At 48.6% G+C, this 26773-nt stretch overlaps 1 protein-coding gene across 1 annotated transcript in view; it reads left to right on the top strand.

Moving 5' to 3' along the window:
• Positions 1-3644: 3644 nt before the first annotated feature.
• Positions 3645-26773, top strand: part of Cux1 (cut like homeobox 1) — a 305159-nt gene continuing 282030 nt past the window's right edge. The window contains 1 exon segment of the mRNA XM_028894394.2: positions 3645-4046. Within this exon segment, the coding sequence (XP_028750227.1) occupies positions 3729-4046 (318 nt within the window). The 5' untranslated portion in view covers positions 3645-3728.

The raw sequence follows: 26773 nt of genomic DNA, 5'->3' as shown, positions 1-26773 counted from the left end.
ATTTTATTTGTTTAGCTAGTCGTTCTCGCCGGCCACCGCACAAGTGTTGATGGTCTCAAAAGTGACCTCAAGATAGGGGGGAAAGGCGAAGATCCAAGGGGCTCCAGGTGGCGAAGTAGTTCTTCCCGCCTGGATCCCGGACAGGGCGTGGCCAAGTGCGCGGAGCCCCGGTGGGCGAGTGTGACGGGGGACCCTGAGGACCCGAGTGTCGGGGAGCCGCTGCCCTCTACCGGGCGGTGCGATCGCAGCTGCAGAGCAGCCGCCCGCGCGTTCTGGCTCCGGCGCCTAACACCCAGGCAAGCCTGCGGTCACCCGAGATCCGCAATGTCCCTCCTGGCGCCGCGTCACGGCCTCCAGACTGGAGGCTGGCTCTGCACCCCCCGACGCCCGCGCGCTCCCACGCACCTGCTTCGGGTCGCTCCTGCCACTCAGAGGCTGCGACTTGGGAAGAAGCCGAGGGCAACCGGGTCCCGACCTCTCCACGACAAGAGAGGCTTCTGGCCGCAGTTGCAAGACCTGGGGGCGCGTGTGTTCTTTAAATCTCGGGGGAACTTTCACTTCCAACCCCTTTCCCCCAAAATATCGATCTCACCGCAACCGAATAGCGCTAAACCCTCGAACTTGGCCCAGAGAGCAATTATTTTCTACTGTCATGTTTTGTGTTCCATACACACGTTATTTACATATAATTTTAAAGATTAAGGAATTTGGGGGATTTGTCTTAACTAATTACACGTTCAACGAAGTGCAGAAGAGTGAAAACACCGTTTCCCTACTGTAAACGCAAACTCGCTGGTGTGACTAAATCCATCAAAGATGAGGATCCTAAAACGCGTGCTTTGGGGCCGGAGGAAATGTAAAGAGAATTTCCATCCCCCGACTCCCGGTTTAAATGTGAGCGTTTTAAACTCGGGAACACGCGCTCCGTCTTGAGTGCATTGCACGCTTTCAAACTTTCTGCCTGCAAAGACGAGACGCCGAGCTGAGTGAACCACAGAGAAAGTTTCTTGGGTTGTGTCGCAGACGCGTGTGCTTGGGGACAGAGCTTTGCTCCAAGACTTTCCCAGTCCTGGCCGAAAAGCTGGAGCGACTCTGAGGGGGTGGGGAGCCTGCTGCCACTTGCTGATGCGTCCGGGTGCAATTTGGGGATTGCACCGAGTGTGGGGCATGAACGTGGGCAGCAGCAGCGGCGGCGGCGGCGGCGGCGGCGGCGGCGGGAGTGTCCAAGGCTGGTGGTCAAACTGCACGCCCCCCCCCCCTTTACCACTACATAGTTGCACTTCCTTGAATATGAAACACTGTTCGTGACCCATGTGGTCTGGAGGTCCCCCAGCTGGAACGCACAGGGGACCGGAGTGAGCTCATGCCCAGCACACGCGCACGGGATGGGCGGCGGGTCTGGGTCGCGGGGCTTTGCAGGTGGTCTCTGCACGCTCCGCCTGCACGGTGCAAAAAAAGAGCGCGGCGCCCGCCCGCCCGCCCGCCGGGGCGCACAGGGCTGCAGCAGCAGCAGCAGCAAGCGCAGCGCAGCCCACCGTCCCCACGTCATAGAGCAAGGGGACTTTCACCCCAAAGCGATGCCCACCAGCGACCGCGCGATCGCGCGCGCGACCTTTCCCGGGGTTTGGGGTTTGAGTGGGTGGGGGTGGGTGGGTTGGGGAAAGTGCACCCTTTAGGTGAGCCTCGGGGTCCCGGGGAGACCCTGCAGCGCCCCTCGAGGCCGGGCCCCTGCAGGGTCGCCCGCGCGGCCTGGGAGGGGGGCTTGTGGCGGGGCGCGCGGGAAAAAGGGTGAGGGGTCGCGAGGGCCCCGGATGCCCGCGCTCGGGCTGTGGGGAGAGAGAGAGGGAGAGGAGAGCGCGGTGCGCGCGCGCCAGGGCCGCCGCCGCCGCCGCCGCCGCCGCCGCGCCGCGTTTCCCTCAGGCTCCTGGTGACTCCATGGCTGAGGCGGCAGCGGCGGCGGCGGCGGCGGCGGCGGCGGCGGCGGCGCCGTGAGGAAGGAGTCCGCGTCCGCGGCGGCTGAGGCGGCGGCCGGCTCCAGGCCGGGTTTTGGCGCCCGCCCGCCTGCTGCCTCCTGGCGGCTCCTGAACTCCAGCCCCCTCTCTATCAGCCTCTCACTCCGTCTCAATATGTCTCAAGATGGCGGCCAATGTGGGATCGATGTTTCAATATTGGAAGCGCTTTGATTTACAGCAGCTGCAGGTCAGGCTTCTCGGCGCCCGGCCTCGCGCCCGGGGGGTGAGGGCTGCGGGCGGCCGCGGCCTCGCTCCGGGAGGAGGGTGACACTCCGGGCTGCCAGGCCCTGGCGGGGGTGCTGCGGCGACGGGGGAGAGCAGGAGGGGGGTGCCGGGAGAAGAGCGGGGCCGAGTCGGCGCCGCGTCCCTCGGGCTCCCCGGCGCTCATTGATCACCCGGCTTGATCGGAAATTGATCCTCTTTGTTCAATTCATCGATCAGCCCAAGATGGCGCCGGAGCCGCCAGCCGCCACCAACATCTTTGCCCCCCGGTGCCTGCCCCCTTCCACCCCGGAGGGTGTCTTCCTCCCCACCGCCATCGCCATCGCCGCCGCCGCCGCCGCCGACCCCGCGCGCTGTCGTTGTCGCGGGACCCCGGTGGAAAGGAGGGGGGGGCAGCGACGGTCCCCTTCTCTCTCCCCCCCTCCACCACCACCACCACGGGGGCTCAGTGGGAACTCGCGCGCGCTCGGGAGGCCGCCGGGGTGGGGAGGGGGGACACGGACGCGCCACCGGGGTGACTCCGGCGGGGTTGCAAAAGAAGGGGAGCTGCGGGACGCTGGTCGCCCTCCCGCCAGTCACGTCCTTCCTTTCCTTCCCCCCCGGCTCAGCCCCGGCGTATTCCCGGGGAAAGTTTGTGGGGAGTTGCTGGTGGGGGGTGAAGCGCCTGTCTCTCTCTTTTCCTCTCCGTCTCCGGGAGGAGAGAGAGTCGCGGACCGCCACTGCCGCCGCCACCACCGCCGCCGCCGCCGCCACTGCCCCGCCGGCGCGGCGGAGCTGGAGCTGGTGGCGCTGTGGTGCCGCCGGCTCCGGGGGAGGGTCAGATCGGCCACCGGCGGCTGGCGGCGGCGGCCAGGCTGGCGGGTGGCCCCTCGTCGTGGAGAACGGGCAGGCAGGGGCTTGGAGCGCCCGGCTGCTCCCCGATCGGTCCCCTCGGGCCCAGCCGCTACCATTGCTCTTTCCACGACTCAATCCCGTCAAGGGATTGTCAACCGGTGGCGACCCGGCCGGGGGACCGGCTTCCCGGTGTTGGCGGGTCCCTCCCCCACCCCGTTTGTTTACGTCCCGGGGCCAACCCGCAAGCTCCGCGCTCTTTTGTGTGTCTGCTGCGTGAAAGTGACTGCGGAGCTGGATCTGTCCCCTGTGTTTGCGCCCGGGGTCTTCCCCGGGAAGGGGTTGTGGGGGAAGCTTTGGAAAGGGGAAACTTGGCTCGCGGGGGACGCCGGTGGGTCGCGCGGAGTGTGGGATCGGCCCCGGAGGAGGGGGAAGGTGCGGGAGGAAGGCTGCAACTTTCCACCGAGTGCAGGCCCCTGCGTGACCCGGTCTCAGGGCGCTTTTCCTCCGGGCTCACTGATCGGTGCAGACAGACTTAGCTGCGCGTCTCACGGACTTCCACGGCTCCCCCCTCGGTGACCCGTCGCTTGCATCACTCCAGCCCCTCACTCTCTTTCGCCGAGGGGTGTGTTCTGTGCTCTCTGCTAAGGGGCCCCAGGAGCTATGGAGCGCGCGGCAGGTCCGCTGCGAGCTGCCTTCTCCAGCCCGGTTCTCGAAAGCAAAGCCCCGGGGGCCCCGCTGGACTGTGCGGAGACTGACTGTGGTTCCCCATCTCCTCGAGGGGATGGTACCGGGGCTTCCCATTCCGCGGCGGAGCTGCCTGCGTGCCCAGAGGATGCTATCCTGCCTGCCACCCCTCATCTGAACCAGCTGCTCGCCCTCGGGGCCCTCCCTGCTAGTGCTAGCTCCGCGTTCGCGGCTCCTGGACAGCCCCGGGAATCTGCCAGGTGGATGTTGTGCGTAGCCGGAGCCAAGTTGAAGGTGAGCGGCGAGTGAGCCCGCAGAGCTTTGATCTTTGGGGACACTGGAGAGTGGGGACAGTGTTGTGGTCCAGAGCCGCAGCCTTGCATAGTGTGTGTGTGTGTGTGTGTGTGTGTGTGTGTGTGTGTGTGTGTGATGTTCCATAACATCTCTAGGGAACCGCCTTTGCTCCAAACTCTAAAGTGTGCTTGAACGTGAACTTGAGTGAACTTTTCTAACCCACCCATAGCACCCTTAGGAGTCGGGAACAAACGAACTCCATATGTAGGCCTGCGGGAAACGGAGCCGATTGGACTGAAACGTACATAAGTGGGGTGAAACAACTTTAATGGTGCTTGCTTTTTCTGCCCTTGCCTACGTGAGGAAGATAAGGCAGACTCATACTCGTTATGAAATTTCCTCCCATTTCTCTCGTAACTAAGGAAGACTATGTGAAATATGTATTTCTGATAAGATTAAAACTTAAAGAAGTTCGAGTATTTATTGACTAAAATGGATTACTCCATAGTGTCTATTGTGTAAATTAGATTCCTGAATGTAATGAACACAGCCAGATGGCATTTTTTGATTAATTGGTCTACCCTATTTTAGTAAAAATAGCTCCCTTTTACCATAATTTAATTCCTGTGCTTACTGTAAAACCCGTTGTGGAGTTCTAAGAAACAAACCTTAATTTTCACCACCACCACCCCATGTGACATCCTACTTTAATATCAGTAAAGTCCCTTTATTAAGCATTCCTGAAGAAGGCCAGAAAAAAATTTGGTTTCTTGAGAATTATTAGATTTTATGAACTTATATATTTTTGCAGCCCCCCCCCAATTGATTAGCTTTCCTTGGGGGATCTTGAGGACATTTTACCACATGACCTCATTGAACATTTCCCTTATGGTTGACATGAATGAACTTAATGTGGATCTTAAAACGGCAACAGCAAACAAAACCCTTTGTTTAAGCTCTGCTCCTGCTGCAGAGCTTATTGGCTTTCGGGAGATAACAAACTGGCCTGAGGTCCGTTCAACTGTGTCACTCACTGGATGGCAAGTTTGAAAGCCTTACTTGAACTTGGAATGCCAAAGGTCAGGTATGATTCTGGACTGCACCTTTATCTGGGAACTTAGGTCCAGGGTTTTTGAGTTGGTGTCTGGTTGAGGGTCCTCTGTTCTCACAGATGTGGAGCCGGAGGTTTTGGGTGAGAATTCTTAGGTTACGCTGAGCTCCAATTGACTGAAAGTGTAGGTCTTCACCGAGTCTGCGGGATTGGTTTAGGTCTTGGTAAGATGCAGCAGGACCCTACACCCCTTCATCGTCCTGGTGGACTATGTTCTTATGCCCCTGCTTCTTGGGTCTTCAGACCACTTTGGGACTTGGAGTGGATGTCTGCCCCTGAAGAGAGTTTCTGAAAACTGGCCTGTTTCCTTTCTCCTCCTCAGCCAAGGCTTGTGCTGTGCAGTTAGCGCTCCACTGGTGCTAAGACTAGTTAGACAAGTTTCGATACCGATACCGACCCAGACTTGTGAAAACCAAACTTTTTTTAATAAGAAAAACACCACTGTATACATTTATCTCTCAAATACATGTTTGAAAAGAAGTGTGTTTAACTTTCGTTACATGTTTTCAAGTTAGTGGAACTCTGAATATTCTTTCGATGGGGCCTGCCTGTGGCTGCCTCCGTCTGGGGCGTTTTCTGTTCCCTTTGGAGAATTCCCTGCAAAAGTGAACTTCAAAACTCTTCTCTCCCCAAATTAGAAAACCAGTTCAGTTTTTGCTGCAAATCTGTTTTCTGATTGCTTTTGTTTTCTCCTCCTATGGACGTGCTCAGATTTGTGTGTGTGTGTGTGTGTGTGTGTGTGTGTGTGTGTTTCCAGCAGCCCAACACTGCTCCTTGAATAAGTATATAATTTCAATTAAAATACCCCACTTAGTGCCTTTGATAGGGTAATGAATGAGCAAATGACGCAGGGCACTCCTGGTTTTCTTTTCTTGGTTCTTTTAATATAGGTGTCTTGAGAGACTGGGTGTGGGAAGGGTTATTATCAGTTGCTTAAAGCTTTTGCCTGGGTGAAGCCCTTTTTTTTTTTGAAAGGCACAAGTCAGTGCAAGGATAAAATAATGCAGTGACTCTTGATGCGGTCGGGCGCACTGAAGCCCTCTGGCCTGTGTCTTCTTGTCTTCTATCAGTACTCAGGTCCAAGCTGGAAAGGGGAACCAACAGCTCCGTCTACCCGAGAATTTTTCTCTCCTGATCCACCGAGTAGACCTGCCATCTGCTCAACCCCACGGAGCCCAAGACTTTAATAGTTTTAAAAGCCCCTTCTTTGTTGATAGTCAAGGAAGAGAAAACTATCAGTGTGTGGGAGCTTGCCACTGATGGTCAAGGTTTTTCCTGAGATTGTTAAAAAAAAAAACAAAACAAAACAGAACAACAAAAAAAAAAAAAACAAGGCCAGAGAGAAGTCCTACGTTTCCATTCCATAGTGAAATGAAGGAAAGATAGATTTGTTAGGGGAAAATCTGTATATTGCTTTAGGAGAATTTCACCATATGAAAAATCTCCGTTCTTGCCCTTCGTTCCTTTTATAGTTTCCGAAAATTTTACGTATCTTGCTGGGCCATAATATGAATGCCCTGTCAAGTTATTGTAATAAGTTATTCTGCTGTATAGAATTGTGAGTGACTATAGGAATTATTTTAAATTTATTTGAAATTTAATACGTAGCTTTAAAGTATAAATGCCCTTCCCAAGAAAAGTCTGATTTTTATTAGTCATTGTCAGCGGCAGAAATGTGTCTACCTCGTCTTTTTGTTTTGTCTGAAGCTCTGGGTTATTGCTGCCGCAGAGAGATAGTTTTGGTTTCAATTGAAATTCCCCTGCCTCTGATTGTTTAAACCAGACCCTTAATCTTATTTTAACATATTTTAACCATTCCAAAAACCTGGAAGACTTGTTTTGTGTAAGTAGCAAGCGAATGTAGTTTAAACACTCCAGCAATTCTGGTATCTAATTGGAAACAGGTGGGACTCTTGGACTCTTTCGTGTGAGTCTGACCGGAGCCAAGTGGAGGGACACTTACTGCTGGTGGTGATTCATTTTGTTGGTGCTATTTGAAGAGAGACCCACAGCCTCTCTTTGCCCCATACTGCTCTTTACCTGGACATCCTAGTCAGGTCCGAGAGAAAAAAGATCTCAGTGGCCACAATTGGATAAATGGTGTTTTTGGTTTTTGTTTTTCAGAGACAGGGTCTCTCTACATGGCCCTGGCTATCCTGGAACTCACCATGTAGACCAGGCTGTCCTGAACTCAGAGACCACCTGCCTTAGCTTGCTGAGTGCTGGGATGAAAGGCACCCATCTCTACTCTTGGCTTATCCATGATTTACAGTTTATGATAGCCTGATGGTGATTTGAGTTCAGGGACAAGTTACTTTGCCTAAAAATTCTACATGTAATGAAAGATTTTTTCATTGAAAGCCTTAACATTTTGACTTGGTCTGGGGTGTATTTCACTAACATACCAGTGCCAGAATCCCCTGAATTCTGCCATTTTCCTGTTTCAGGTTTTGTGGGTACGCTCCTGAAAGCCAGTTGGTGGCCTTGACTTTCTGTCTGTTCCAAATTAGGTTTTGCTCTGTGTGTGTGTGTGTGTGTGTGTGTGTGTGTGTGTGTGTGTGTGTACTGAATTCTCCAAGGATCATTTGGAATTGTTGGTCTTGTCATGTTTCCTGAGTTGCTTTGGGTTCCACTTTTTAAATTATTTAATTAATTTATTTAATTAATTTATTGGTAGGATCTCTATAGCGCAAGATGGCCTCACACTCACAGAGATCTGTCTGGCTCTGCTGACTAAGTGCTGGGATCACAGGTGTGCGCCACCACTGCCCAGCTAGCCTTGTCTCTTCTTATGCTGGGTTCTGAGAAAGTTGGTGACAAGAGCATTGTTTGGCAGAGAAGGAAGAGTCCTGCAGGAAGGGATTTGGGGTTGGGAGAACCCGTGCTATTGGTCTCAGGCTGCTGCTGTACCAAGAATTCTTCTGAGTCCTAGAAAGTGCTGTGGTGCACATTGTTCGCGTTATTAAATAACACAGTTAAAAAAAATCTAAGGATGAACACAGACTTTTGAAAGATGTCTTGTTTGTTGTAGACCTCTTCAGGATTTTTAGGGCTATGCCTGGCATGGTGGTACATGCCTTTAATCTCTGAGTTTGTGGCCAGCCTAGTCTACATAGTGAGTTCCAAACCGACCAGGGCTACATGGTGAGATGCTGTCTGAAAAACAGACAAACAAACAAAAGAATTTTAGGGCTCTAGATGTCGGGTAGAGGGATTGCCTAGTATCTGAGAATGAAAAGGTCCCATTGCCAGCCCGGGAGGATGGTACAGTAAATAAAGAATGCCAGTTTCTTCATTTTCATCTGAATTGTTTTCCTTACTATTGGAGGCCGCAGGCATTTGGCAGGAGTTGTGTGTTTAATAGAGCCCTGAGCCCTGGGCCATGGGAAGTGGGATAAAAGGATGTGGGGATGGAGGGGGTGTCTTTCTAGAGAGGAAAGGTAATCAGTGTGCCCCTGGGAAGACACACTGCAGAACAAGGAAGCAGTAGCCGCGCAGGAGATTCACATTGAGTAAAACTGACTAGGTCCTGCTTCCTTCCATGAAAGCTTCCTTGAAGCAGGCCACACCTTTCTGAGACACCAGAGTCTGCAGCCCGGGCTGCCTCCATTCACCCTCGTTTGAAATCGAGGATGCTCTGAAGTGTTTGATTTATGCAGTTAATGCTGGAGGAAACTACCAGAGCTTAAACTCTGAACTGCCAAGTAGCTGGGTCTTCTTTTCACATTACCTTGAGTGATGCTGCAGAGTCATTCTGTCCGGTTGTACTTGCTCAATAAGGAAATGCAGTTAATGTTGTCAAAAGTTGTCTGGGGTTGCTTGCAAGGCATCCCAAGTTTGGTTAAGGGAGAAACAAATGGACAAATTAGCCCTTTCTTAAGTGAATATTGCAACATGTCGAGCAATGGAATGCCGTTCATACTCTCATTAAAATAAATTTAGGTCCTGACAGTTTTGGTGTTTTTTTTTTTTTTTTTTTAAGATGGAAGAGACTCTCAGATCCTGTCCACCCATCATATGAAGAATATAAAATCAGAGCTAGGATGGACCAGGCTCTAGGTTTCACACCTAGTAAGATGGTGTACACTTGTAAATCTCAGTACTGGGGAGGTAGATGAGGGAAGATCAGAAGTTCAGGGTCGCTGGGCAGTGGTGGCGCACACGGGAGGCAAGGCAGGCGGATCTCTGTGAGTTTGAGTCCAGCCTGGTCTACAGAGCGAGTTCCAGGACAGGCACCAAAACTACACAGAGAAATCCTATCTCGAAAAACCAAAAAAGAAAAAAAAAAAAAAAAAAAAGCCCAGGGTCATCCTTGAGTACATAGAGTTTGAGGGCAGCCTGGGCTGAGACCCTGTCTGAGAAAATAAAAGGTAAACCGGACCCACAGCTCAGAAGCTTCTTTCCACTTACCCTCCTCCTGTAAGCAAGGTAGTGTTCTTTCAATTGGGTCTTTCTCTCTAATAAATTGTGACTTTTGTTTTCTAACACAGTTGGAAGTTTTTAAAGATTGAAAAGCATGTGAACTCATTTTAAGGGCCATTACTAGATTGTTCTTTGGACCCCTGAGTGCTTTGGTTTATTGCCATGTTCCCTCCTGCCTGTTTACTCTGTTAAAAATGGTTTGAGGGAAGTTAGTAAAACGGGGCTGGGGAGATGGGTCAGTGAGTAAGAGCATTGCTGTGAAAGCAAAAGGGACCTAGTTTAAATCCTTAGCAACCACGTGAAAATAGGCATGGGGAGCGTGGGGGAGGAAATGGCTGATCCCCAGAGTCAGCCTGGACGGTGAGCTTCAGGTTCAGTGAGAGACCTGTCTCAATAAATACGATGGAGAGAAGACACCTGCTTTCCCCTGACTCTGCGTTAGAATGCCTGCACACACAGGTGCTCATATACCACACACTAGAGAGGGAGAGAGAGAGAGAGAGAGAGAGAGAGAGACAGAGAGAGAGAGAGAGAGACAGAGAGAGAGAGAGACAGACAGACAGAGAGAGACAGAGAGACAGACAGAGACAGAGAGACAGACAGAGAGACAGACAGAGGGTTTTAAACTTTTAAAAAGTTAGTAAATGACACAGAAGGCAAACTATTATTTTAAAAGTTACATTTACTTATTTGTTGTGTGTGTAAGAGGTGAGGTCGGAGGACAACTTGGGAGTGAGTTCTTTCTTTCCAGCGTGTGGCACCCAGAGTTGGAACGTAGGTGGTCAGGCTTGGTGGTAAGTGCCTTTATTGGCTGAACCATCTCTCTGGGCCTGGAAGGCAAACTTGTTTTCAAGAGCTTGGAGCTGCAAACCTGAGCAAGGCCTAGGGGCTGCTGGGTAAGGAAGGGCTACCGTGGAGCCGCCCTTAGCCTTTGCAAGGCAGTGCGGAGCTCCGTCACCTCTGCCTGTCATTTCTTGTCCTGCTCCTGCCATGCCAGGCCTGACATCTTCAGTGTTATGACAACTGCTCTTTTTGTTTTCTTAATAAGTATTTGTGGAACTTCATTTTGAGATTGTTAGGAGATACGATGTAAATGAAAATTTAAGGAATTTCTTGAGGGAATTGGACATTACAGTTTTGTTTTTTCAATTGATGAGGTTTGGAAAGGATTTTGTTTTTCCCCCCTTGGAGACAGCTACATTTTTTCCTCTCTGGTTGTCATTTTCTTACATCATTCCATGAAGCATGGCAGATACTGGTGAAATAAACAGATTCTTCAAACAGATTCTTCAAATAACATTTTTTAAAAATGTTATCATTAATGTGTGAAGTGTGTGTGTGTGTGTGTGTGTGTGTGTGTGTGTGTGTGTGTGTAGGTTAGAAGAAAACTTTCTGGTGTTAGTTTTCTCTTTCAACTGTGGGTTCTGGGGATCAAACTCAGGTCTTCAGGCTTGCCTGGCAAGTGTTTTTTTTTTTTTAACCTGCTAAGCTGTCTTGCTGGCCCAATGTATTTTTTATTTATGTTTTGATCCTCCCATCCCTGACTCTTCAGCATTATATGGCCAGAGCGTGCTGTTACAACTGGCTGTTTTATGTTTTGAGACAGGATTTCAGACTGGCCTCCAGGCCGTGCTCTTTTTTGATTTTCACTGTGCAGGTTGGCCTAGAACTGGAACCTGAGTGATTCCATATTATATTGCTCTGGACTGCCTTCACCAAGAGCAGCCCATCCTGCTCAGACCTTTCCGATGGAAAAAAAAAAAACAAAAACCGCTGCATCTCAGAACACAGACCTTAAGTTCTGAACAGAGCTGTAGTTCCATTCTGTGTCACAGCCGTGAGGCTTTGGAACGGAAGACGATGGCCATGGAGTCCTCGCTGAAAGCAGTGTCGGAATGCTCCCTTACTGACTTGCTTATTTCAGTTCTACCTCAATTTCTTGCTTTCGCAATAACCCGTGCTCTCATATCTTCCAGCCAAGTGGGAGACAGGTTCAAGTTGGGATCATGTTTCTGCTCAGTAGGCAAGTGTGGGAATCCTGGAGCCAGACAGGAAGCCTGGCTGCTGTAAGATGCCTCTTCCAGGTGATGAGGTCTGCCACAGCCTTTGTACTGAGCACAGGGGACTCATGGCGTGGCTGGGTGCTTCGTCCAGCCCTGCCATGCTGTGTTCAGTGTCACCTGAAGCTGGCCACGCTAGAGGGAACGACTTGCCTCTTTCCTACCCTTGTCCACCATTGTCCTCAACCCTGGTACCATAGTTTGTCAGCACAATGTGGGATTGGGAAAGGAAGGATATTGCCAGTTATGGTTGAAGGTCATTGTCAGGGGAGTTAGAAGTGGTTTGCAACTGTTTTCCATGGCTTCATGTTGGTATGTAATTATGCTGTCATCCTACCGTTCCCTGATACTTTAATGAAGTGTGTGTGTGTGTGTGTGTGTGTGTGTGTGTGTGTGTCTGCGCTTGTGCACAGTTAGTGTGTGGTTGTTTATGGGCAGTGAGATCTTGTCTTTTCTAACACATGCCACCTGAGTTCACAATCTTTGCTTTTTTGAAAATTGTCCATTCGAAGCAGGTTGAAATCTACGACAGACAGGGCTGCCAGATGAATCTTCTCAAACCATTGATTTCATCATGTTGTGCCTGTCCATAAACACCCACAGCAGCTTACTCTGGCATGGAATGGAGACCACATTCCCCAAGCTGGCAGACAGAGCTTCTGATGGATGTCTGTCTCCGATGCATCCAAACCTTTCATTCCAGCAGAAGCAAACCCAGAATCTTGCTTGTTTGTGGATATTCTCCTCTGAAGCTCCCTCTGGACATCCATCTAAGGGGTCAGCCTGATTGCATGCATTCCTTCCCGCCTGGAGGAGTGGCGGGCTCTCTCTGGGAGGAAGCCGACTGAGGCAAGGAGGAGGCTTTGACAGTATGCGTGGGGCAGCTGGAAGGTCACAGAAATCTAATGGTGGGGATGGACAAGAAGGCCAAGTCAAGTATGGGGCTGGGGGCCTCCCAGGAAAACAGTTACGGGATGGCTGGGGGGCTCAGGGCTCTCTTCCAATTGCTGACTTCCTCCTTCAGTGTCTCTAATGGCCCACACGGCCTCTAGGGCAGCACCAACTGTCCTGACTTCTCAGGCACCTGCTGTCCACTATGTTCCACATGTACTGACGGTCACATTCTCCTAGGACTGTGTGCAGTAGGAGAGTTCTGCTGAGGGCGGTGGCCTCTCAGCGTCTGGCCTTTCCCTGTTCTGCTGGGACTCAGAACTGGTTACATTTAGAATGCAAAGTTGATTTTTTTTTTTTTTTTCCTGTTGCTGGGGATTGAACCCTGGGCCTTGTCCATACTAGGCAAACACTCTACCACTGACCTACATTCCACCTGAGATCTGGCTCTTAATACCGTGGAAGGTAGGGCAGGTCTGTTAAAATGGCTGTTCTTGGAAACCTGCTGAGGGAATATGCTTGGTTGTATTCCCATTTGTTAGGTTCAAACCCATCTAGGGTTGTTTTTGGGTTTTTTTGGTATTTGGTTTTGTCATCTCCCCCTGCCCCCCATGCCGGGGATAGAACCCATGACCTTATGCATGCTAGGTAAGCACTGCCAACTGAGCCGTGTCCCCAGCGCCCTAAAAATCCACCTAAAAAATAGATTTGGACAGAACAGTTTATGCTGGAGACTGGTTGTCAAGTCTACTTCAGCCTGACAGGGAGGGTGCTTCCCCCACGGAGCAGGGAAGGCACTTCCGGCCTGGTTGTCAGAACCCAGCAAATGTCAGAGCAGGCCTGGAGCTCGAAGTGCTCAGGTTTGGGCGTCTGGGCCAGAGGAATGTGTTGCACCAGCCCATTCCCCAGAAGCTCTCTCGGGCCTGGCACCCAGCCAGGCCTGGTTCTGAGCGGCGGTCATCATAGCCCACACTGTCTCTGTTTTTTCACTACCCCAAGAAAGCACTACCTAAGATATTTCTGTGGTGGTGACATCATTGTCTGGCTGTACAGGCAAACATTTGCGTGGATCTGGGGGAGCAAGGGTGGCAGGTGGGGTCCCAGAGGAGCAGGGTGGTCCAGCAGGGGTGAGACCTGCTGCTGCAGGGCAGAGTGGGCCAGCAGGGGGAGAGGCTTCCTTTCTTTGGGGCCTTCAGGAGGTAGGGGAGGCTCCTGTGCTGATGTCTGGGCAAAAGGTTGGTGCTGAGTAGGGAGATGGATTGAGAGCCAGTGTGAAGCCTATGGGGGACTTTTGAGGGCTTTGATTAGTGCTTGAGAATTCTGTACAATTGTGGGCTGGGGTGTAGTTCAGCAGAGGAGCTCTTGCCTAGCATGTGGGAGACCCAGGGTTCAGTCCCCCAGTACCAAGGCCAGAGAGACAGAAAAAGGGAAGGAGGGAGGGGGGGACGTCAGGAGAGAGAACACAAAAGAGACTTGTCTATCTTGGTTGGAGATGGAGTGGGTAAAGGTTTCTTTTCTTATTTTTGAAGTGCTAGGGGTTGAACCTGGGATTTGGTTTGAGCTTGGTAGACCTCTGTGCCCCTCACTTTAACTTTCCCAGCTCTGGATTTAGGGGTCCCGGAGTCAGGTTAAAGGAATGAGGAGGGAAGCGACAGGCTGTTCCCAGGACGGACTAGATGAACTGTCGCCAGCTTATGTCTGCTGGTGATAGGGCGGGGAGTTTAGTTTCCCATTGCCAGCTCTCATTCCCTGGGCACTGAGCACTAGGAGGACATGGTCGAGGCCCTCAGTTTATTTCGTGGTATCTGTACACAGCTCTGGGGAGGCTATGTAAATCCAGCTGTGAAGGAAGGTCAGCCGGTAGCTGAAGTCCTGGGGACTCAGAAAGACTGCCTAAGCAGTGTTCTGGTTGTCTTGTTTACTAAGTAGCTGGAGAGTGAAATGGGGCCTGGTTGGGTTGCCCACAGGGAGTGCCTTTCCTTGGCCTGAGACTTAAGTCCCAACCTCAGGGCGACTTATTGTTGCTGGGACCTTCACAGCTTGCATGCTTTCTCTGCCTCCATCGCTGATGCTGACGGAAAAGCACGACCTGAGATGCTGCACGCACCCTTGCTTGCAGACCTCATCAGACGTTTCGGGCTGGAAGGAGCCCTCCTTCTTCCTAACTCACCTGTCCCGTGTCCTCGTACCACGTGCACATCGCAGCTGTGCCGGGTGAGCTTGGAGAACCATGTCCTATTGAGCTATTGGTGTCCGACCTCGTGTTGGCCGGGCTGGAGCTGCCGCTTCCTAGACCTGGAAGTCCAGATGTACTTCCTGCTGTGTGCGCTGCTGGAGCCACTCCAGTCCTGCCATGTCCTCAGGACAGCGCTCCACAGGGCTCTGCTTCTAGCTTTCAGGAAGGGAAGGTGGTGTGCAGTGGATGTTCAGTGACTGACTTTCCGAGAGCTGTGTGGGCGGCCATCTGTCCTCAGAAAAGCATCCTGGTCACAGTGACACTCTGCACTTATTATTTTTCTCAGTGATGTATTACTGGAAACTGAGCTTTCTTGATGACTCTGGACCCAGAAAATTATTAATACTATTTTGCATGCCTGATGTACTTGAAATTTTTTACACTTGCTTGTTTGTATGGGAGAGCGCTCGGGGCACAGCATATGTGTAGAGATATGAGGACAACTTTTGGAAGTTAACTTTTGTTCTACTATGTGGATTCCAGGGATTAAAACTATGGTTGTCACCCTGGACAGCAATCACCTTTTCCTGGTGATCCATCTTGCAGACCTTGATGGAGATGCAGCGGGGGTGGGGGGGAGTAGATTGGGAGTGGTGGTGGGGTGGGGGAGATGGGAGTATGGATGACAATGGTTTGTTATGAAATGATAAAATTAAGGAAAAAATACAACAGAAAATAAAGAGAAAATATGCAAAAAGGTGTGTTGGTTTTGGAAATAACAGTATGTTTGAAATAATTTGTTGTTTTGTTTGTGATCACCTTGTATTTTCTACGGGCTGCCTAGGCTGTCCCTACACTCGTGTGTGTGTGTGTGTGTGTGTGTGTGTGTGTGTGTGTGTGTGTGTGTGTGCGCGCGCGCATGTGCCGCACACGCAGATGTGTATGCACATGTGTGCGTGTGCATGTGGAAACCAAATTACAGCCTTGGCTATCATTTCTTAGATGCCGTACACCTTGTTTTATTGTTATTTTTTCGAGACAGGGTTTTTTTGTGCAGCCCTGGCTGTCCTTGAACTCACTCTGTAGACCAGACTGGCCTCAAATTCAAGAGATCCGCCTGCCTCTGCTTCATGAGTGCTGGGATCAAAGGTGTGCACCACCTTGCCTGGCCATACACCTTGTTTTTTGAGACAGTCTTTTACTGGTTGGAGCTCACCACGTAGGCTGGGCTGGCTGGTCCGTGAGCTTCAGGGACCCTCTTGTCTTCACCTCTCCAGCACCCAGATTACAGGTGTGCTTCACCACACCTGGCTTTTTATGTGGCTTCTGGGCTCAGACGTGGGCTCTTGACCAGTTGATGCATTTGTCCTGCCCTACACTCATTCTTGAGCATAGCCCCTGGAGTCTGACTGCCTCAGACCTTTTTTGACATGAAGTAAGCACTGTCCTGCTGGTGTGAGAGATCTCGAGGCAGAGGATCCCTGAGCATCAGGCTGGGAGGGGCAGGTGATTCTGAAGAATCGGTCCTGCCTCCTTCTCCAACTACTCAGTTAGTCAATATTCAGAACATCCTGCCTCTTTGTGCTAGGTTGGGCTATGTTCTAGAACTACAAGGAATTCTTGCCACTCAGGAATCTACTACATTCTTGTAGGTGAGACAGAAAACAGGCAAAAGAATGACTCTACGTCACCTGGGGTCCTGGGGACTAAGGGGGCAGGGCCTTTAGCACAGCCCCATGGCAGTATTTCTGTTTCCAAGACCTGGAGGAAGAACTGATTTCTAAATGGAAGATGAACAGTTGAAGGCTTAGGTTTGCATTGCAGAGATCCTTCCAGAAGCTCCATGTGAAGGGTGGACCACAGCAAGAAAGGACAGGCAATAAGGAGTTGAACTGGAGGTTGTATGTGACGGTACCATAGCCCCTAGGAGATATAGGGAGGGCCAGGCCCAGGAAAAAGGCCCACACTAATGCCCCTTCCAGACTGAATGTACCCAGGCTCGCCGTTTTGGGTGAGGCCATGACAGAAATGGGACAGACGAGTGGCATTTAACTAGGATGCCATTTGGGCCTAAAAAGCTGAGGTTGGGGAATGGCAGCTATTAGAGAGACTGTCCTTCCTGGGAGAGAATGGTCTTCAGTGCCACACTGTCACTGAGCATCCAGCAGGCCTGTGTCCCCAGTGTTTGGGGTACAGCTTATAGGTTCTTTCAGAGGTAGGTCCTTATGATACTCAGCTGGCTGGGTGCCACAGGCTTATTCGAAACAGGTGTGGTGATGGGCTCTGTGCTTCAGCCTTGGATGTGAGTCAGACATGCGGGGAGTCAGCCTGGAGTTCCTTTTATTCATCCCTATTTGCTTTTTGTTGGTAATCCTGTGTAATTCCCTGGTTTCATGATGTAATTCTAATGGAATTAAACTTGAACACTTCAAAAATTATGTAATTAATTGTGTTCAGCTTCAATTACAGTGACTAATTATAGTGATACCTGGTGGCAAGTCAGGTACGTACTGGTGGGGGGTTTGTGCCTGCCAGGTACCAGGACAGACACTTGCTGCCAGGCATCACAGCAGCAGCTCCAGGGCTGCCTGGCTGGCTGCAGCTTCTTGGGTGCCTTTGGGATAGCTCCACTGTTGGGCATGCAGAGAGAAAGGCAATGAAGGCCAGGAAGGGCAAGTCTGTTTTAGGATGAGGTTGATAGAAAGGACTATAGCTCCAAAAGCAAGTGGCAGGTGACCCAGGAAGCCAAGGTGATGTTCTGGGATTCTGTTTGCCCGGGGAATAAGGGCGGGTACATGCAGGTGTGCTTGAAGATTCCAGAATTTGGGAGGCAGTTAAAGGAGGAGGGAGATGGCATGAAAGTTACCTCTGCTCAATCGTAAAAAATGTCCCCGTGGGACTGTTTGCAGGACAAGGTGCAGGGATCTAGGACATGGAAACAGAACTCTTGGACCTACACAAAACAAAACAGCTCTGAGTTTGCAGACTTTAGAAAATCCTTTTGCTGGCTGGAGATGTAGCTCATGGGTTCAGTGATTGCCTAGCATTTATAAAGCCCTAGGTTCCATCTCAGCACCGCATAAACCAGTGGGATAGTGCATGCCTATAAACCTAGCTCCAGGGAGATGGAAGCAGGGGGATCAGAAGTTCAAGGTTATTTGTGACCATATAGTGAGATTGAAGTCAGCCTGAGATACATGAGACCCTATCCTAGACAGACAGAGAGAGAGAGAGAGAGAGAGAGAGAGAGAGAGAGAGAGAGAGAGCCTTCAAAATTTTGTTTTGTGTGAGAAAGAGGGGCTTTTTCTTGCTAAAGATCCCTTCACACCAATTGACTGTCCCTGCTAAAGCCAGGCACTTGGCATGTCCCTCTGATGAGAGGTGCTGATGTGTCCCTAAAGGGGTGTGCTGTTATTTGTGGAAGTCCTCAGCTGCCTGCTTGATGAATGATCTGCCACCACCTTCTTCCCGGAAGTGTCTGGAAGTAGACTACTACCTCCAGTGTAAAGACTGGCCTTCTCATCTCAACCTCACTACATAACCAAGGATCACCTTGTACTTCTGCCTCCATCCTAAGTGCTGGGATTCCAGATGTCGCTAGACTGCGGGCCAACGAGCCTCGGGATTCTTCTCTACCCCCTCAGCACTGGGCTTAAGGCCTTCTGCTAACTCCATGCCCAGCTTTTACTTTGGTGCTTTGAACTCAGGCCCTCCTGCACACACTTTGGCGACAGCTCTCTCCTGAGCCCCTGTGTGCAAGTTTTTGTGTGACTGTATATAAGGCTTATGTTTCTTAGGTTTGTTTTTGGGAGTGCAGTTATTGAAGTTTCCTGTGACGGGTTGAACCTGAGTCCGTGGCTTTTGGTTCTCTTGGGTGACTCTTCTTTCCACCGTGCATATTTTAACACCTGGCCTGCTCTCTGTTCCCCTAGCCTGGCCTGGTTTTCCTCCTTACAACCCTCTTGGACTGACTCCTCCTCCAGCTCCTCCCCAATCCCAGCTGCTGCTGCTGGCAAGTTGATTTTCGGGAAACAGCTGGGAAACAGTTTGGGACGAGAATGTATTCCCCCTCTTTTTGCACATCTGCCCTGCACACCACCAAGGGATCCCCCTACATCCCATATACCCATTACCCTCTAGAGTAGTGGTTCTCGGCCTTCCTACAGTTCTTCATGTTGTGGTGACCCCAACCATAAAATTATTTTCGTTGCTACTTCGTAACTGTGATTTTGCAACTGTTGTGAATCAAAATATAAATCTGTGTTTTCCAGCGGTCTTAGGTGACCCTTTGAAAGGGCATTTAGCATCCCCCAAAGGGTCACAACCCACCGTTGAGAACTTCTGCTGGAGCCAAGCTTGAGTCTTGCAGGGCTGCCTCTTATGTGGGTGCTTCTCTGGTTCTGGCTTGATAACCAGCCGGGGACTTGGGGGGTACGGTTGCTCCCTGCCTCTGGATTTGCCTGTATGAGAAGGCTGTTCAGATATGCTACCACCATCTCAATTTGGGGAGATTCAAGCCAGAATGACAGTCACAGCATAGAACATTGGGGGCGGGGAGTGCTTGCATCCTTGGTGTCTCTGAGGTGCTGAAAAATCCACTGCTGTCGTCACCTGTGGCAGGAGAAAACATTTCCTCATCATTTCTGCTGGAGGGCTGATTTCCTGCAGCTGGAAAAACGCATCTTCCCCTCCCCTGCTTTGCGATAGGGTCTCACTATGTAACCGTGGCTGGCCTTGAACTCTTGAAAATCCACGTGTTTCTGCCTTCTGAGTACTGGGATTAAAGTACTCATGTCCACCATGCCAGGTATTTTCTCAAAGCTGACTACCTTGCACGCAAGCACGCACGTGCTGTACCATTGAACTAAGTCCCTAACCCTGAGGAAAACATGCTTTTTGTTTTTATTTTGTTTGGCTTTGTTTTGAGACAGGGTCTCACTATGTAGTCCTCTGATCTGGAGAACTGATACTTTCAGTATAACCTTGAGCTTTCAGCAATCCTGAAGTCCTCTGCCTTGCAAGTGCTGGGGTGTAGGTGTGTACTACCAGACCCAGCTTTTTGTTGTTTGTGTTAGAGACAGCGGCTCGTGTAGATCAGGCTGGCTTTGAACTAGCTGCAGGTCTCGCTTCTGTCTCTGGAGTGTTGGTATTTACAGCGTGTGCCACTGTGTCTGGCTGGAAAAAGCACTCTGAAACAAGATGTCATAATTAAAATCCAACTCCTGGGAGGTTTTTCCTGGTGGCCTTGGCTTGGCGTGGACCCAGAGGAGTGCCCTGGAGACACGCTGGTCCTCAGGGTGGCAGATGTGAGTGTGGGAGAGACGTGTGCCCCCAGCTCTCATTTCTAATGGCAAACAGAATCCCATTTGCCATGCCAGCTGTCCTTCCATACTTTAGCTCCAGCCAATAAAACATTAAGCAATTAGAACAGTTAATATTCAGTTCAGTATAATTAGATGCTGGTGTAAATTGTGAATGAAATTGGCAGGTTCTGTAAGTTATAGTGAAACACCAAGGCTGTTTCTAGTTGGGAATGTGTGCCTGTGGCTCTCAGCCTCTCACCCCTACCTCAAGCAGGGACAGAAGCTAGGGCCCCTTGGCAACTCAGGCCCATGTGATTTGGAAAGTTCAGGAACATTTTGGATTTGGTTTCTTATGTTAAAGATCCTTAAGTCAAACTGCAAATGTTTACTGTTCTCATGTTTACATGTGGGCACGAGACACCAAGTTCCTGTCGTCTGCCTGCCTTCAGGGTGTTCTGTATTGGGTGCTGTGCGCTTGGTTTGCCCCACAGGAACTGTTAGCCTGGCTTCCAGCCTTAATACCAATGTATGACTTAATACCAATGTATGACTTATTTCATTTTTTAAGTTTTCTTTTTGATTCGGTTTTGCTGTTTTGTAGCCCAGGCTGGGCTTTGAATTCGTAATACTCCTGCCTCAGCCTTTCAACAAGATTATAGGTGTTCGCCACCATGCTTTTTTGTTTTGTTTTGTTTTTTCAAGTCTTGGGGGTGAACCATGGATGGCATCATTCGTGCTGAGCAAATACTCTACCGACAGACCCACATACGTTCCCTGGAGTGTCCTGGATTGCTCCTCAGTGGCTGCACCACTTTGCTCATGAATGAGAGCATCTTGTCTCCGTTTCTTCGTTGCAGTGTTTTGTACAGGCATTTGTTTGTTGATTATTCACTTACTGACATTCTGATGTTTTTAAAGCAGTGCATTAGTGATTTGTCATTTTCTCCAGATCACCAGGGTGCTTATACTCTTGATAAACCTCATTCTGTACGTGATAGCTCCGCAGAGCCCCTCATTGGTAATGCGTTCTGTCCTTTCCTTCTTCTTTCTTAATTTTGAGACAGAATCTATGTAGTTTCTGGCTGGCCAACTTGCTAGGTTCACCAGGTTGGCCTGAAATTCACAGAGATCCATCCACTGCACCTTCCAAGTACTGGGGATAAAGTTGTGTGCAATCATTCAAGCTTGTCCACTTTTTTTTTTTGGCTGGGGGAGGGGCTTCAAGACAGGGTTTCTCTGTGTAACAGGTCTGGCTGTCCTGGAACTCGCTTTGTAGACCAGGCTGGCTTCAAACTCACAGAGATGTGTCTGCCTCTGGAGTGCTGGGATTTAAAAGGCATGTGCCACCACTGCCCAGCAAGCCTGTCCACTTTTTTAAAACAAATTTTATTTATATTTATATGTGGATGTGCCTGAATGTATGTATGTGCTCCACATATATGTGTGGGTGCCCACAGAGGTCAGAAAAGGGTGTCAGATCCTCTGGAATTCAAGTTACAGGCAGTTGTGAACTACCTGATGTGTATTCTGGTAATCAAACTCAGATCTTCTGCAAGAGCAGCAAGTGATCTTAACCCTTAGGGCAGCTCTCTAGCCCCTGTCCATTTGTCTGTCTGTCTTTCTTTCTTTCTTTCTTTCTTTCTTTCTTTCTTTCTTTCTTTCTTTCTTTCTTTCTTTCTTTCTTTCTTTCTTCCTTCCTTCCTTCCTTCCTTCCTTCCTTCCTTCCTTCCTTCCTTCCTTCCTTCCTTCTTTCTTCTTTCTTTTTATTTTAGTGGATTGCCATCCCCCTGCAGATCTGTGTATTCCACATAGTATTCCATATTTGTTCATTTGCCCTGCTTCGAGTCTAGTCCCCCAGTCTCTCATTCGTTTTCTTGATTTGCCTGTAGTATCCTTTAGTAAGTAGGAAAGCATAACTCTGCTGGAGTCAGATCTACCAGTTTCCCATGCTCCTGATTAGTGTTATTTCAGTCTAAAAATTGCCCAAGAAATGTTTTTTGTTTTTTGTTTTAATTCAAGATCACAAAGAAATTATGTTTCTGTGAACGTATAGAATGTGTGCGTGGCCTGCAGATTGACACTGATTATCTTCCTCTATTGCCTTCTACCTTAGAGACAGGGTCTCTCACTGAACCTGGAACAGCCAAGTTGACTGGCTAGCAAGCTCCTGGGATCCGTCTTTATTTCCCGGCCTAGGGTTACAGACATGCACTGCCATGCCCAGTTTTTTTCTTTTTGGAGGGAGGTCTGGCTGTCCTGGAACTCTCTATGTAGACCAGGCTGGCCTCAAACTCAGGGAGATCTGCCTGCCTCTGCCTCCTGACTATTGAGATCCAAGGTGTGTGCCACCACACCTAGCCATGCCCATTTTCTTACATAAATGCTGGAGATCCAAACTCAGTCCTGCTTATGCAGCAGGCACTGTACCTACTGATCCACCTCCCCAGCCTTGCATCTATATAGATTTGACTTCACAGTTAAACCTTTAATTTGGTTGATGTTGGTTTCTTACTCATCTTTGATGTTGACTTGGGGCACTGTTTTGTTGTATTCTAAGTCTTTATGAGTGTATCTGTAACTGTCATGAAATACCAGAGGCTGGATACTTTATCTAGAATAAAGATTTATTTAGCTTACAGATTTAGAGACAGAAAGTTCAAACAACATGGTGCCAGTCCTGGAGAGGTCCCTCCGTGACTGTGTCAACCCACGTTAGATATACAGATAGGCTGTTGTGAGAGACGAGATGGCACAGTAAGGTAAGAGACCATAGAGTGGTCAGGGGCTGGGTTTGGTTCCCCTCCAACCCCCCACTTCTGGAACTAATTAACCAGAGTCCCAGAGAAGTGTTTAATTCCCTCCCAGGAAAAGGATAGCGGTTCCTCCTAATGACTTCCCACCAGGCTCCACCTCTTGAAGGTCCCACAGACTTGCACATTGCCCCACTAGGGTCAAACTAAGTTAACTGTTGGTTCTTTACGGTTCTGTAGTTATTGTGACCCCCTCAGTTTTCAAAGTGACTATTGCAGTGTCGAGGGGGACTGTTGGTTTTGCTCACTGATTCTGAATGAGACGAGATGACTTTGACTCGTCTCACTAGGTAGCTTGGTACCGTTACCCTTTCCAGGGGATAACAGCATATGCAGAATTTGGCGATTATCTATGTCCCTTGCTCTTGTCCTGATGTTGGAGTACCTTGTTCTGTTGGCCTGAACCTCAGAGACCCAGCTGAAATAAACTTGTCTTAAAAGAACTGTGCCAGCGGGGCTGGAGAGACGGCTCAGAGGTCAAGAGCACTGACTGCTCTTCCAGAGGACCTGGGTTCTATTCCCAGCACCCACATGGCAGCTCACAACTGTCTGCAACTCCAGGTCCAGGGGATCTGGCACCCTGACACAGACATACATGTAGGCAAAACACCAATGCACATAAAACAAAAATAAATATTAAAAAAAAAGAACTGTGCCAGCTTTGGAAAAAGTGCAAACCTTGCACAGGAACAAGCCCTCACCCCTGTACCCCCAGTTTCAGAGAGTTATTAGCACAAGTGGATGCTGACCCTTGGCAAATTTTTTTGTGTCAGTTGGATTGTTTTGCCTTAGTCCATGAATATGTTAAATGCCATTACTTGGTTTCACTTCCTAGGATAGACTCTTTTTCCTTTTTAAAGTACTGTTGGGTTTGAGTGACAATTTTTGAAAGCTTAAAATGACTAGTGTCTTCCTGTTCCTATTCAGTTAGATGTGAGATCTTAGTGGTCTCATATAATGGCTTAAACTGTTTTGGGAGGGTTTGTACATAGAGAGCACTGTGCATTCTTAGATTGGGTACAGTTTATTGGCAGGGCCATCAGTGCTGGCCCGGAGGTGTGACAACTCACTTTCCTAATCAGTTCAAGTTTCCTGTTGGTTCTGTTTTGACACTTTATATACTTTTGTAGAAATTATACAGATCATCTAGGCCTTAAAATTTAATGCATTTGTTCATATTGTAACTATTTCCTCTTTACTTTCTATATTGTCTTTTGGAATTTTCTTATAGCCTTTTATTTTCTCTCATGCATAGAGCTTTGCTTATTCTATCTATCTGTTCATTTATGGTGTGTGATATATGTGCATGTCTGGGTGTGTGTGCATGAGTGCATGTAGGTGTGAATGCATGTACCAAAGGATGCCATCGATGGACATCAGGCATCCTTTTCAGTTGCCCTTCTACCTTGTTTTGTGTGTGTGTGTGTACATGTGTGTGGTAGTATGAGTATGTACATGTATGTGTAGGTGTGCTCACCTGTGTGGATGCACTTAGCAGCCGGAGGTTGCTATCAGTTGTCTTCCTCAATTGCTCGCCCCCTTTTTTTCAAGGCAGTGTCTGTTACTGAACCTAGAGCTCTCTGTTTTCACTAGAGTGAATCCTTGGGATCTCCCGGTCTCTATCCCCAGTGCTCTGAGCCCAGCTTTGAACATGGATGCTGGGTGATCTGAATTCATGCTTGCATGGCAAACACTTGACCTACTCGGCCATCTCTCCAGCTTCCTGATTCTCTTATTAATCTTGAACAAATAGCTTTTGGTCTTGTTGGTCTTCTGTTTTGTGTTTGTGTGGCCAAGTTTTCAACTTTATTTCATTCTTGTCTCTTTTAATTCATTCTCTTTTCCTTACATGTTCTTTTGAGGGCTCAGCTTTTTAAGTTTGAATTCTTATTTCAGATAAATTTGTTCAAAGCTATAACATTCCCTTTATTGTTACTTTAACCATATCCATAAATTTTGGCATGTAGCACTTTCATTTTTAAATTTAATATTAGTTTTGTGATTTTTCTATAATTTCTTCTTTAGCCTATAGGTTATTTAATAGCGTATATAATCTAGATTCTTCACATTTTTCCTTAATGACTTATGTTCTTGATGTGTATTTTTATTACATATGGTTAGAGAATGTAGTCCCTGGGCTGTCTGAGACCATTTTGATACATGGGTCTTTATGACTATATTATTATATACACTCAAAAAGATATGTTTTGGTTTTAGAAGACAAAGCTTTGTATATACACTCTCATGTGAAATCACACTTTCATGATACATTCAGTTTATTCAGTAGATTCATGTTCATGTCTTGAATAATTTTGTTCATATAGTTTTGTCATTTGATTATATTATACATACATATTTCTACATTGTAGTGCACATATTTAATATAGAAATGTTTATATAATATATACATGCACATATATTTTAAGCGTTACTATTTGTGTGTGTGTATGTGTGTGTGCACATACTGTGTCATAGTGCCATGGTGTACGTGTGTAGGTCAGAGGACAACTTATGGGAGTCAGTTCTCTCCTTTTTTGGGGGTTGGGTTTCAAGACAGGGTTTCCCTGTGTATCCCTGGCTGTCCTGGAACTCACTTTGTAGACCAAATTGGCCTCAAACTCCCAGAGATCCTTCTGCTTCTGCCTTTGCAATGCTGGGATTAAAGGCGTGGTCACACCTGGCCAGTTCTCTCCTTTCTACTGTGAGTTTTGGGCGTCAAACTCAGGTCATCAGGCTTCCAGTTAATAATACCTTTATCTCCCGAGCCTTCTCCCTGGCCCCGTAGTATTAGGTCATGATAGTGTTAAGTGCATGTAGGATTGGAATCCTTTTTGTCTTACTTGTTGTTTCTGTTTCTGGTGTGTGCGACTCCCTCCATCTTTATGATGAAATTGCATTGTAAATTCTGTTTGGTTTAATGTTAGAATTACCCTCTTTTTTTCCTCTTTTGCTTTCGCTTTCTGTTGTTCTGAAACAGTCTTTTTCTCTCCCACCACTTTCAGTCCTTCAACGTAGGTTAGTTTTGAATGCTCCTGTTGCAGATACGAAGTTCTTTCTGGCCTTTATTCACACCTGGCTTAAGACTCTGCTTAGTGTACTTTTTTTTTTTTTTTTTTTTGTATCACCGCACTTATGGTCTCTTATTCTGCGATTTCTGTTTACCATTTCTTTTTGGTTTTTTCTTTTTTCTTTTTCTTTTGGTTTTTCAAGACAGGGTTTCTCTGTGTTTCAGTGCCTGTCTTGGATCTCAATCTGTAGCCCAGGCTGGCCTCAAACTCATAGAGATCCATCTGGCTCTGCCTCTCGAGTGCTGGGATTAAAGGCGTGCGCCACCACTGCCCAGCTTCGTCTTTTCTTGTAAAGACATTAGAGTTGAATTTTCCCATCTTGGATTTAAACAGTACACACAGTTTGCTTTATTCTGGAATTCAGAATCTAGATTTTTCTTGACGTTATTAAGATCTATTCATTCTACTACTGATCTAAACTGCTCCCCTTGCCCTGTTAGAATAGAGCTTATTTTTATTCTTTTATTTGGTCCTGTTGCTTGGGTTTCCTCTCAGGTTCCAATACTTACCAGGATCTCTTTCTGCTAGACAATTTTATATATATTCTTCCTATCCAATTGCCTTTTCTACAATAGTGATACCATCCCAAAGGCAGTCAGTCCATGGCAAGCAGTGCCATGATTTCCAGACCCCAGAAACTTCAAGTAAAAATGGGACCAATAATCTCTCTGTGTGTAAGGGTTTAAAATTTCTTTTCTTTTCCTTTTTCCCCCCTTTTCTTTTTGAGGCAGTCTCATGCAGTCTATCCAGCTCAGATGTAGGTTTCACACCAGTTGATGCAGTACTTGGGATGGACCCTACAACTTGATGCCTGCTAGGCAAGTGCTCTAGCCCATGATCTCTTCTTACCTGATGCCTGCTAGGCAATGATCTCTTCTTACCTGAT

This window comes from Peromyscus leucopus, chromosome 23 (genome assembly GCF_004664715.2).
Source record: "Peromyscus leucopus breed LL Stock chromosome 23, UCI_PerLeu_2.1, whole genome shotgun sequence".
NCBI lineage: Eukaryota > Metazoa > Chordata > Mammalia > Rodentia > Cricetidae > Peromyscus > Peromyscus leucopus.
Note: the sequence above shows the minus strand (reverse complement) of the source record. Positions and strands in the feature narration are given on the sequence as shown.